The sequence below is a fragment of the Rhinopithecus roxellana genome, chromosome 1, assembly GCF_007565055.1.
Source record: "Rhinopithecus roxellana isolate Shanxi Qingling chromosome 1, ASM756505v1, whole genome shotgun sequence".
In the NCBI taxonomy this organism is placed as follows: Eukaryota; Metazoa; Chordata; class Mammalia; order Primates; family Cercopithecidae; genus Rhinopithecus; species Rhinopithecus roxellana.
In genome coordinates, this window is record NC_044549.1 from 65192093 (window position 1) to 65204096 (window position 12004).

Sequence of the window (12004 nt, forward strand, 5' to 3'; positions counted from 1 at the left end):
AGTAGACTTCTCAGTTTTGCTTCTGGTCAGAAAGATCCACTCTAACTTGTTTATCTCCCAGTAATTCTCATCCTCTCAATAACAAAATGTGTGTTTCTCTGAGAACAGTGATTTATTCATTAATAATGCCCTCTTTGTTCCTGCAAGTGACCAAGTTTGCAATAGAGAGCACGATAGGAAAATCAAACCAGCACTCTAGGCTCATACTGGAGAGATAATCAAATTATTTTCATATGTGCTAAAGTTCATTTTTACTCTGGGTCACTATCTTGGTACGGTTCTGAATTTCTAGTAATATTTCAATTTATACCAGTATAGCATAAAATTTGCACTTCCAATGCTCCAATGTAAATGATGTGAATATACACACATATCATTTATATATATATATAAAATACGTATATAAAGAGGCTTATTGGCACATACTAATAAGCTTGTGTGTATGAGAGAGAGAGAGAGAGAGAGAGAGAGAGAGAGAGAGAGGCAGACAAACAGCAAAGATCCAATTTGACATGGCATAAGACTAAAAAGCAAATGATAATGGTGTAATGACAAAGCATTGTTTAGCACCATTAGGTAACTGAAGTGAATGTGATCTCTCTTGTCTTTAAAACCCCAAAAGTCAATGAGTCAATTGTTTAGAAACTTCTCTGGATGGACTATTTTCTGTAGAGTTCCTCATATTCCAACTCAGCTGACAGAATCTAATGGCCAAGTTATCAAGTTTCTCAGAGTAATTTACAGATGCAATAACAGTACATGCGCTGCAGGCCTTGCCCTGAACCTTAATAAATATGAAAAGCAGAAACAGAGCATGACTTACCTCCAGAGTGTGGTGGGGGGCCGCAGAGCAGCACAACTCCCTGGCCTTCACGCACAGACACTGTACTCCTCATTTTGGTTTTAAAATTTTCAAGATCTGATTAGAAAACAAAACAAAACTGAATTTCAGAAAGGCCAATTAAATGACAAATTTTACACCAAGACCTTCCTTTCTCTTAGAAAACAATTTTATTTTTTGCTTTTTTTCTTTAAAAATTTTTATTTTTATTTACTTAGAATTTCACCCTTTATTTTAGATTCAGGAGGTACACGTACATGTTTGTTATGTGGTTATATTGTGTAATGCTAAGGTTTGGGGTATGATTGATCTTATCACCCAGGTAGTGAGTACGGAACCCAGTACGTAGTTTTCTAATCCTTGCCCCTCTCCCTTCCTCCCCACTCTAGTCGTCCCCAGGGTCCATTGTTGCCTTCTTTACAGTCATAAGTACCTAATATTTATCTTTCACTTATCAGTAAGAACATACAGTATTTGGGTTTCTGTTCCTGCATGGAAAACAATTTTAAAATCTCTTTCCAAGAACCTAGAGAGAAAACTACTTGCTTTGAGGTAGAAAAGCTGCTTTCTTTATTAAAACTTCTAGAAATTCAGCAATACAATATAAATATATACCCACTGATCCCACGTTGCTGAAATAGTGTCAAAAATGGCATAAACTATCCAAAGGCAAAGTGTATATCAGAATGAACCAACCAGATAATATAATTCAAAAAAGGAAATGAAATATCCTAAATCAAAAATATACATAAATACGACTTTCACATTCACCAGTGATTCACCATGTCATGAATACGTTCAGCTTTAACTTGTAAAAATGACCAACTATTCATGAATTTCCCTCCTAAAATATTCTATTATAAATAGCCTAAATAGATTTTATTCTACCTATAATTATTTTTATTTACAAAAATATGTGAAAATATTCAGTTTCTGAGTACAAGTCCTATTTTCCCCATATTGTGAAGGGCTCTATAGAAGATATATTGTCACTGGAAATTACCAAGTACGTAGAATTCAAAGGATAACAGTAATTTAAATCAGCATATTCCCTTTTATTTATAGCTGCTAAAAATAATTATAAGTATCCAAAGAATTTTTCAAGTGTTTAAAAAAGTTAAAAAAATAGCAATCAAGGGCAAATACTATTTTGATTACCGGTGGTTATTTTTAGAGAACATTTAATTTCTTCCAATGGCAATCCAGTACAGCAAATACTGATTCATTCTTTCCAACTTAAATTACAGGAGAGAGAAAATTCTGTTGACTTCGTTTTTAAAAATGCTTTAGTCTATAGAGAAAGAGGAAGAAATACCTGTTTCTCTAAACTCTGACTTACAAAAAAAATGCTTGTGAATTACACAGTTAATATACTCTATGGTGTCACTTTCTGTATCAGAACAATTGCACTGTCAGTTTCTGAAAGAATATACTGATTTCACAGCTCTTAAGGGCTTATATAAATTGCCTAAGTGGTGTCTATACAGAGTGAAACAGTAGATGTATTTTAGAATACAACTTGGAGAGTTTCAACTTTTCTTTGAAAAATATATAAAGCAAAATAATTACCTTCAAATTGATAAAACCAGAACCTGTAGACATTTAAGGATATTCTAAGGACTATATAGCAGTGTATCAGAGAGAAATAAGAGGGCCTATGTGCCTCATAATATTGTTACTGAAAAGTAGTATTAAATTGCGAAGTTTTAAATATGGAGTAAAGTGATTCAGCAAAACTCTCTTGTGTGTGCCCATAAAGGAGAAAAAAACAGTTGATGGACTTATTTTAACCACAGGCTATCCAGAAGAAATTATACAATAACAGAGTATTGTAAAATCTGTAACTAAAATGCAACATTCTCAAAACATTAAGCCTCTGGAATGTAACTAACTGAGTTAGAATTGCAAAATTGGACCATCCAAATGTTTACCAATGGCTAAATGGGGCAGTACATCATATCACAATGTAGTCATACATGGAATTTCCAAAGATTATTTTTTGATGATCAAGTATGTATCATCATTGCTGACTTCCTGTCCAATTCCTAGTTATCTTCTGCCATATATTATTTCACCTTGTGGAAGTTTTCTATCACTGATTTTAGCTAGAATATGCAAAAACGTATAGAATGGTTCTATGGAAACCAGTAATGTCTCCTCCAAAGGTAAAATCTCTTTTGCCTAAGCACAAATATAGCTGGCACAGATCTGCCCATTGGTCTAGATACATGCATTGATACTCTTTCTGCAGTGCATGAGTGCAAGGAATATTGTTCTGGATATCTGATATGGCCAGTTCATGGACGTAGCATCAGGAAACAAAGAAAAATAACTTAATCATAATGGCACATTTTAAGTGGCACTTTGCTGAAAAGGGGGTAAGTATACAGAGGACTGCGTAGTTAATCTACAGGTGTAACCAAGGCTTTAACAAGCGGAACCCGGCCAAGTAGACGGACAGTAGCAGTAGCAGTCAGAGGGCCGGGGTGGGCATTTTTCTGAGGCAGATGGAGCAACATAGATGTATAAGAACATATATGTTACAGTCAAGGTATACCAAGACTTTTCTCCTTTTTTTGCAACACTAGGAACTACGGGAAAAGAGTAGTATCAATGTCTAGTAAGTTTCAGATCATTGAAATATCTAGTGCAAGATTACACGTGCCACTCAAATGTAAGTCAAGCTATATATAGCCCAATTTTGAACTTCAAAAACAAACTAAGATGATAAAGAACACCTACAAGTAACTACAACTAACATCATATTTAATGGTGAAAGACCGAGTGCTTTCCCCCCCAGAATCAGAAATACAAGGGAGTTAAGCAGATCACAGGTTACAATTTGTACATACTAACAATAAACATGTAAAAACTGAAATTAAAAACTCAAAACCACTCACAATTGTTCCAAATAAAATAAAATACTCAGGTAAATTACATATAACAAAACATGCAAAAGATCTGTATACTGAAAATTACAAAATGCTAATGAAAAAGAAAAAAAATGGAGAGGCTTAAATAAATGCAGACACATACTATGTACATGGATTGTCAGATTCAACATAATTGCTGTTCTTCCCAAATTAATACACTGTTATATGCTGCAAAACGACATTTCGGTCAATGGTGGCCCACATATATGGCCAGACCATTTTTACAACAATGGTATCATAGCCATCATGACATAGTAGTGAAATATATTTGTGGTAATGGTGTAAAAAACCTACTATGCTGCCCGTCACATAAAAGTCTTGCATATACAATTATGTACAGCATATAATACTTGAGAATGATACCAAACAATTGTTAAGGGTTTATGTATTTACTATGCTATAATTTTTTTGTTATTTTAGAATATATTACTTCTACAAATTAAAAAAAAAAAAAAAAAAGGTTAACCATAAAACAGCCTGAGGTAGGCCCTTCAGGAGTTTTTTGGAAGGAGGCATTGTCATTATATGAGATGACCGCTCCATGCATGTTATTGCCCCTGAAGATACAGTGGGATAAGATGTGGAGGTGGAAAACAGTGATATTGATGATCCTGACCCTGTGTAGGCCTAGGTTAACATGTGTGTTTTTAAATGTTTTTGGCAAAAACACTTAAAAAAAAAAAACAAAATTAAAAAGCTTATAGAATAAGTGTACAAGAAAAGAGTTTAGTAAAGCTTTACAATGTGTGTTTTAAGCTAAGTGTTATTATGGGTCAAAATTTATAAAACATTAAAAAGTTTATAAATACAAAAGTTACAGTAAGCCAAGAGTAATTTATTACTGAAACATATTTTTATAAATTCAGTGTAGCCTAAGTGTACAGTGTTTATGAAGTCTATAGTAATGTACAGTAACGTCCTAGGCCTTCACATTCACTCACCACTCACTCACCAATTCACCCACAACAGCCTCCAGTTCTGCAAGCTCCATTCATGGTAAGTGTTCAGTATAGATATACCATTTTCTGTCTTTTATATTGTACTGTACCTTTTCTATGCTTAGATATGTTCAGAAACACAAATATCCACCACTATGTCACAGTTGCCTACAGTATTAAGTAAAGTGATCTGCTGTACAGGTCTGTAGCCTAGCAGCAACAGTCTATACTATACAGCCTAGGTATGTAGTAGGTTATGCCATCTGAGTATGGTAAGTACATACTATGATGTTTGATGAAATCACCTAATGATGCATTTCTCAGTACATATCCCTGTCATTAAGTGACACATGAGTGTATAAATTTAATATAATTCTGATCAAAATACCAGCATGGTTTTCGGTTTGTTCTTTTTGTTTTGTAGATAAAGACAAGCTTATTCTAAAATTTATATGCAAAGACACAGGACTTAGAATGCCTAAAACAATCTAGACTAAAAACAAAGCAGGAAGAATCACTCTACCTAATATTGAGGCTTATAATATAGCTACAATGATCAAGATCATGTGGTAGTGGCACAGGGAGAGACACATCCATCCATAGAGCGAAACAGAGAACCCAGAAATAGACTCACAAAAATGGGCTCAGCTGATTTTTGAAAAAATGCAATTCAATGGAAGGATAGAAAAAAAAAATCAACCGAAACTTTACTCAGTTTAAAAATCAACTCAAAATAGACCACAAACTTAAATGTAAAACATAAAGCTATAGAACTTTTATTTAAAAAATATTGGAAACCATCTTTGGGATGCAAGGCTAGGCAAAGAGTTTTTAGACTTGACACCAATTGAATGGTCTTTAAAAGGAAGGACTGATAAACCAGACTGCATCAACATTTAAAACTTCTGCTCCGTGAAAGTTCAAGTGAAGAGGATGTAAAGAAAAGGTACGAACTGGGAGGATATACTTGAAAACCACTTATCCACTAAAGAAACAGTATCTGCAATAAGACTGCCCAGAATTCAATAGTATAAAACATATGATTCCATTAGAAAATGGGAAGAAGACACAAAGAAACAGTTCACTGAAGAGGAAAAACAGATGGAAAATAAGGACCTGAAAAGATGTTCAACATCATTAGACATCAGGGAAATGCAAATTAAAACTACAATGAGCTATCACTCCCCACCTACCAAAACAGCTAAAAACAAAAAACAAAACAGTGACAGCACTAAATCTTGGAGAGGATGTAAGGAGGCTGGATGATTCAGACATTGTCTTCTTAAGTGTAAAATGTTAAAGCCACTATGGAAAATATATATATATTTTTTTAGTTTCCTGTAAAATGAACCACATGCAACTACCATATGACCAGCAATTGCGCTCTTGGGCATTTATCCTAGAGAAATGAAAACACTTGTTCACACAAACACCTGTACATAAAAGTTCACAGAGTTTTATGTGTAACAGCCCTAAACTGGAAACAACTCAAGTACCTTCAATGTGTGAATGGTTAAATGCACATTGCTACATCCATACCATGGAATGCTACCCTGCAATTCAAAGCAATGAAATCTTCATACACCCAACCCCTTTGATGAATCTTCAGGAAATTATGCTGACAAACATATGCCAATTCCAAAAGGTTACTTACTATATGATTCCATTTATGTAAAACTTCAAAACATTCAGATTTTAGAAACAGGATTTGGTGCTGAGGATGGTGTTTTACAACTGTAATCCCAGCAACTCCAGAGGCTGAGGTAGGAGGATTGCTTGAGGCCAGGAGTTAGAGACAAGCCTGGGCAATACAGTGAGACCCCATCTCTTAAAAAAATTAAAACAAAAACAGAAATGGGAGTAAATCGGTGGCTGCCAACTTTAGGGAAGGTGGAGGCAGGGGTGGGAGTGTTGTTATCAAAGGGTACTATGAGGGATCCTCATGGGACCTGAACTGTTCTCTTTCTTGACTGTGGTGGTCAACACATGAACATCCATGTGATAAAATTAGAACTAAATACACACACACAATGAGTATGTATAAACCAGGGAAATCTGAATTAAAAAATAATAAGCAAGCAAGCAAAGATAAAATCCAGCTCTCTGTATTTCCTTTTATTTTCTTTCCTCTTCCCCCACATTTCCTACAGGACAGAAGTGGCTCGCTGACCCCACTTCTGGCCATCAGCTCTGTGTGCTACTCTACCAGAGTCCAAAGCTCCAGTCACAACATGGGGCCAGTTATCTCCAAAGTCAACCTGAAAGAAAGGTGTGCAGAGAGAGAGCTTAGGGAAGAACACTCCTCCTTGTGACTAGCTTTTTGTAAAAATTCACATGGACCATTTCTGGTGTATAAAAGTCTTCACCTTGATACATGTCTGTTAATTTTCTATATTAGGCCTGGTTTTCTATTGCCTACCGAAGCTCTGCACTTCAGGTTGATCTTCCCACGCAGTGGCAAGGAAAATCCCAGGAAACAATCAATGCATATGGAGAAAAGAAATTGGGGTCACTCTGACTTTCTCTGACATTCTGTGCTCAATCTGTTTCCCCTTCCTACATATTGTTGGTGTTGGTTTCTCACCTGGATTGACCTAGGTAGTGAACTACCAAGCAGAGTATGTGAAATATCACTTGGTGTCACTCAGGGGTATAGTGCATGAGTCTGTCTCTGTATGATGCAAAATCAACCAGAACAATCACTACCATTTCCCAACAAGTAAATTTGAGTAAACTTGTGTCAAGCCAAGTTAAATGAGTTTCTTTATGTAGAATAAGTCAGAGACCTTAATATAAATTATGGACTGATAATGTCTACTAAGGTGGAATGGATATTATAGAGTATCCTAAATGTATTTGACCAAATAATTCTATGTAGAAAATTTTATAGGAAATGCTGGCAAAGGCCATATGTGCAATTGGGCACAGAAATATTAAAAAAGATGTCAATATGAGACTGCAAAGTAAAACAAACCATTTTCCCTCTAAAAGAACTAAAATGGAACATAATAGTGGCAATATAACTGAAATGGTGGCCAGCTGACTAAATGGTCTCAACATTTAAAAACTGAAGAGCTCTGCCTTCAAAATGCTTTATATCTACTTTTGATCACAGCATGAAGAGCAAATAAAATCATTGTCACTGAAAACTGGATGTGAGCTTTATTACTTGTATAATACAACGCTATTTGATGCTATGAGGTGAAGTGTTACCTCTTCAATTAAAATGAAAAATACTATCCAGTAGTGACAATTTGTACCAGGAACACAGACACAGGCAATGTAACAGTCTTCCATATGTAATATCTTAAACATCTTTAATGTTTAATGTTGAAATGCTTAGTGATTGGTAGTTATCAAATTAAATCATTACATGAGCAGTGTAAATGACAAGACTGCCTTTGAAAGAATCAGGTCGCTGCCAATAAAAGAAAGTTGTGCATTGCCATGCAAAAGCTAAGAAAAAACCCAATGCACATACCCAGAAAAGCAATCAAAATGAAGGCTGCAATTCAGTTATGGTTTTCACCCTTACTGTAAGTCAGGGGTGTCCAATCTTTTGGCTTCCCTAGGCCACACTGGAAGAAGAATTATCTTGGGTCACACATAAAATACACTAACACCAACAACAGCCAATGAGCTAAAAAAAAAATCACAAAAAAACTCATAATGTTTTACGAAAGTTTACAAATTTGTGTTGGGCTGCATTCAAAGCCACCATGGGCTGCAGGTTGGACAAGCTTGCTGTAAAAAAGAATCCCATGCAACGATTCAGTTTCTCAATCAAGTGGTAAAGTTTCAGTTAGTTGAAAAATCTCATTAAAGCATGCCCACTACAAAAATACAAAAATCCCAGTTCAGTGAATGACCACACCTTTCTTCCTGCATCATGGCACACGCAGAAGCACTAAGAAGATCTCCTAAATCAGAATATTAGACATAAACAACTGACTCAGTTATCTTCAGTATCAGCATGTTCAAAACTCAGTCATTATTTTCATTATTTCTTGCTCTATTCCCCAACACCCAAATCCAAAGTGTCTCTTCCTTTTTTTGCTCCTTTTCTTGCTGGTCCAATTCTCAAAACATTTAATTATGTATAAAGCCCCTAAGGGAAAACTCTCCCATGGCAAAGTGTGTCTTAGGAAAATAAAACTTTACCCTTATGAAAAATAATAGCTTATTCAACAAAAGTTCAATAGTGTTTTAGTTTTGTTTCCCCAAAACCAGAGCTTCCAAAAAGACTTGGGTGACATAGTTTATGTGGCATGATCTTAGAGGCAGTGGGGAAGGAAAGGGGAGAGATGGAGGAAAATTCAACATCTGGGTACATTATTGAAGTTGCTACTGTAGGCAATGAGAAGTTGATTTCAAATGAACCTCTGACAACCATACAAAAGGCTATCCAGAATCATCCATTTGAAAGACAGGAGTCATGGGTATATACAGGCTCCCAACCCCAATAGTGGAGGAATTTCCCTGGGGTCAACGACTCCCTCCTCTCCATCAGAGCTTCCACTATGAACCTGCAAGGAACTGTCTACCCTCTCCGCAGATGCTTGGGAGGTGGGCATCAGAGGTGTGATATAGGGCATCAAAAATGTTTACCACAAACAGACTTCTTTCTTAAGCCTGAGCCTTTTGAGTGATTTTAAAACAGGTGTGCACTGTAAGTCTCCAAGCAGAGACTGAAGTATTTCGTATTTTTCTAAGCCTATATAGGAAATGTAGCAAAGGATCTAATAAGATCTTAATATCCTCAGGATCTATTGTTTTGTTCTGAAACACAACCTGGAAAATGTAGGCACAGGGTGGACCCTAAGCATCGAAGTATACCCTATAAAACCTTTTCACATAGATATTTCATAGTTCAGCTTCATCTGCCTCCTATACATTGTTCCAACACTGTCAACTCCCAGCCACATACACTAAGCAGCAACAAACTTTTCATTTTCCCCAAGCACAAAAATGCTAGCCCATGCCATGCATATAAGGTTCCCACTCCTTCACTGATACAGAAGACTTTTATTTATCTTCCAAACCAGCTTTGGCAACATCTCTTTTTTGAAACCTTTGAAATTATTGCTGTTCTTTCTTATTTTCTGTACCGTTATATTTTCCCACCTTGTTCATCTATTTTGGGTGCTCTGCCAGGATTAGAGCCTTGTCCTTTTCATCTTTCTATGTCTAGACTGTCACATACTTCTTGGCATTGTGTAGGTCATCAAAGAATGTCTGAAATAAGCATCCATTATCTCATTTTCCTTAGGATCTCCATCATGGGTCTTCCTACCAAAGTTAAATTATTGGTGTCTGCGTTGCAGAGTTCCTAACTTTCTACTAGTGAAATTTAGGAAGAGAACACAGGAAATTGGAACATCAGGATCTTCTGACCATAATCCAGGTCTGCAGGTCTACAGGTGTGTCACTTGATTGTCCTGTGTCTCCACGCATTATATTTGTAAAGTGGGTACAATATCCACCCTTTGAACCTCACAGGGCTTTTCAAGAGAGGAACCTTAGCATACCAGATCTGTAAGCCTTTTGAAAAATGAAAACAATTATACAAGTACAAGGTTTCATTTTTCCTTTTGAGTCTCTGGTTTCATAACGATTCCTGTTTCCATCTCTCTTTTGTCTTCCTTACAGTTTTTCAAACATGCACAGTTCACCCCATCTTAAAAATAAAACATACCTTCCAATGATCTCACGCCCAGCTTTTCTGAATACTCTCTACCGTCCACCCCCAGAGGTCCATGAACATGTTTCCTTTCCATTTTTAACTCGGATTGAAGTCAAGTCTTTGTCCTGTGGAGTCAGACAAACCTAGGTGCAATCCCTTGCCTGATTCTGTCTAGCTATTTGAACAGGGCATATTACTTCATTTCTTGATCCCCAGGTTCCCCATCAGTAAATTAAGGATAAGACAGCAATTATTTCTGCTATTGTTGCAAGGAAGAAATAAGAGAACTCGTGTAAATTACTTAAAACAGTGCTTAATTTATAAATGTTAAATAAATGATAGCTACTATCATTTTTCTTCACATTCTTTCAGGAAACTCACCAAGTCTCAAGATTCTAACACTATGTATATATCAATGATATGTCCATCAAATTTTGATTCAAAACATGCATTTTCTGCATGCCTTCCAGATATTTTTTTTGGATGTCCAATTGCCATCTCATATTTGACACTGCATTTTCCTATGTTCTTGATGTTTTCTCTAATATAGTTCCTCTTCCAACTTCTCACTTATTATTCTCTCAAAGACTCCCACATCCAGTTTGGCTCTTTCTTTTCCTACATTTGCTCAATACATTAAATTTGATCAAGTTAATTGTTCTGCAAAACCCAGTATTACTCTTCCAATTTCTCTCTGATTTTGCACTACCATCATATTAATTTTACTGGAACTATTTAAATTAAATTAAATTAATTTTTGAGACAGGGTCTTGCTCTATCATCTAGACTGGAGTGCAGTGGCACCATCTCAGCTCACGTAACCTCTCCCTTCCAGGCTCCCAGCTACTCAGGAGGCTGAGGCAGGAGAACAGTGTGAACCAGGGAGGCAGAGCTTGTAGTGAGCCGAGATGGCACCACTGCACTCCAGCCTGGGCAACAGAGTGAGACTCCATCTCAAAAAAAAAAAAAAAAAAAAAAAAAAAGTTTCTGCTTTCTGCTATTGACAGTTTTGCTCTTCTAACGTATCTATTCTAGGAAAAACACATAACAACAAAAACTCTCCCCAACTGATTACGGATGTTAATTTTACAATACTAAAGTTTAAAACATGAATGGTTACTACAAACTGAAGAGTCAACTAAACCTTTGCTTTCTCAAAAGAGTTTCTTATACTTCAAGTATATGTGTGTGTGTACGTGTGTGTGTGTGTGTGCATATATATATCCCTAGAATTTTTCTGTCAAAACTACACTTTTTTTCCCATTTTTGTGGCAAGGGCAGGAATCACATTCTTTGTTTTGAAATGAAGATCCCCAGGTGGTATATCTGAGGTTTGAGATAATTCAGAAAATCTCTGTGAAAAGTACAAGTTAAAAGGATTTCAATGGGGCAACAGAAAAAACCAATGTTCTTACATAAAACATTATCAAATAGAGAAAGCTGAATTTTCAAGACTATTACACAATATCGTATTTCAAAAACTGACCACTGTACTGGACATGCCATAGAGGAGCTGTAGCCATTAGTTATACAAAGATGTACTTGGTCTTCTCACTTAGTAACATCTCCTCTCCAATTTGGAAATAAAGAGATCATATAAAATGACATT

At 35.9% G+C, this 12004-nt stretch overlaps 1 protein-coding gene across 1 annotated transcript in view; it reads right to left on the minus strand.

The window, feature by feature from the left end:
* Positions 1–12004, minus strand: part of LOC104680140 (contactin-3) — a 334676-nt gene that overhangs the window by 155935 nt on the left and 166737 nt on the right. Inside the window, exon 5 of the mRNA XM_030938334.1 lies at positions 824–919. Within this exon, the coding sequence (XP_030794194.1) occupies positions 824–919 (96 nt within the window). The remainder of the gene's footprint in view (positions 1–823; positions 920–12004) is intronic.